This window comes from Trichinella spiralis (assembly GCF_000181795.1).
Source record: "Trichinella spiralis strain ISS 195 chromosome Unknown Scfld1, whole genome shotgun sequence".
Taxonomy (NCBI): Eukaryota; Metazoa; Nematoda; class Enoplea; order Trichinellida; family Trichinellidae; genus Trichinella; species Trichinella spiralis.
In genome coordinates this window covers 2,276,602-2,277,447 of record NW_003526940.1, presented here as the reverse complement: position 1 = coordinate 2,277,447, position 846 = coordinate 2,276,602, and the positions used below count along the sequence as shown (strand labels likewise).

Below are 846 nucleotides of genomic sequence, written 5' to 3'. Positions count from 1 at the left end.
GGAAGTGGACATCGAATGTAGATAAATTTCATCAGGCAACATATTTATTTCAAACAGTCAGCACATATATATATCAGTATCGAACCGCGTTCTACTCCATCATACCCCTCATATGCTCTTTGTGCTCGACGTCCTCTGATTGTTTATTTCATGGCTGAAAAATCGCATTTGGTTTTAAATGAAAGAGGTAATTGCAATTTAGTCCATGAAGGAAGAGTTTACAATTTGAACCATACGAACATGCAAGATAAACAGTGGGTTTGCCGTCAGGTAATTTTAATATTTTATGTAATATGTCATTTCTGTTCATTCAATTCAAGTTCATCATGTAGGTTAAAAAAAGGATGCCGGGGTTCAATCTACACGAACTTGGATGTGGACGCAGTCTTGGATTGTAATCCTCATGCAGATGATTGCACCCCTGACAGTGACATTCTTTATAAAATGGAGAAAAAAAATGCTCTCAAGCGACGGGCAGCGGAGGAAATGAAGACCATTCCGCAGATTTACCGCGAAGAAGCAAGCAGTGCATCTGCTGATTTGGAAACTGCCAGTCAGTTTCCAACATATAAAAGTGTTAAAACGGCAATGTACAGAAAACGGGCACAAAATTTTCCAAGACTTCCGCCAACTCGCCAGTAGCTGGAGATTCCACCCCACTGGCGAATGTCGAAGTCTGATAGCCACTTTTTATTGTATAATAGTGTACGTAATTCCATTTAAATATTTTGTACAGCAGAAAATCTATCACTTTTGGTTTGTTACTACTCGGTCCCACTTTTCTCTTGTTGGTCTTTGCCCACGCTATTTTATTGGACCGTGAAATCTTTGTCGTATTGGTTTTCA

The 846-nt window shown here is 39.2% G+C and overlaps 1 protein-coding gene across 1 annotated transcript; it reads left to right on the top strand.

The window, feature by feature from the left end:
• Positions 1-77: 77 nt before the first annotated feature.
• On the top strand, positions 78-680 carry Tsp_11117a (hypothetical protein; the record flags this gene model as incomplete). The annotated part of the gene is made up of 3 exons (XM_003381970.1): positions 78-187; positions 344-576; positions 621-680. Coding segments are annotated over 3 exons (403 nt in total), but the record flags the coding sequence as incomplete, so codon positions are not given.
• Positions 681-846: the final 166 nt, after the last annotated feature.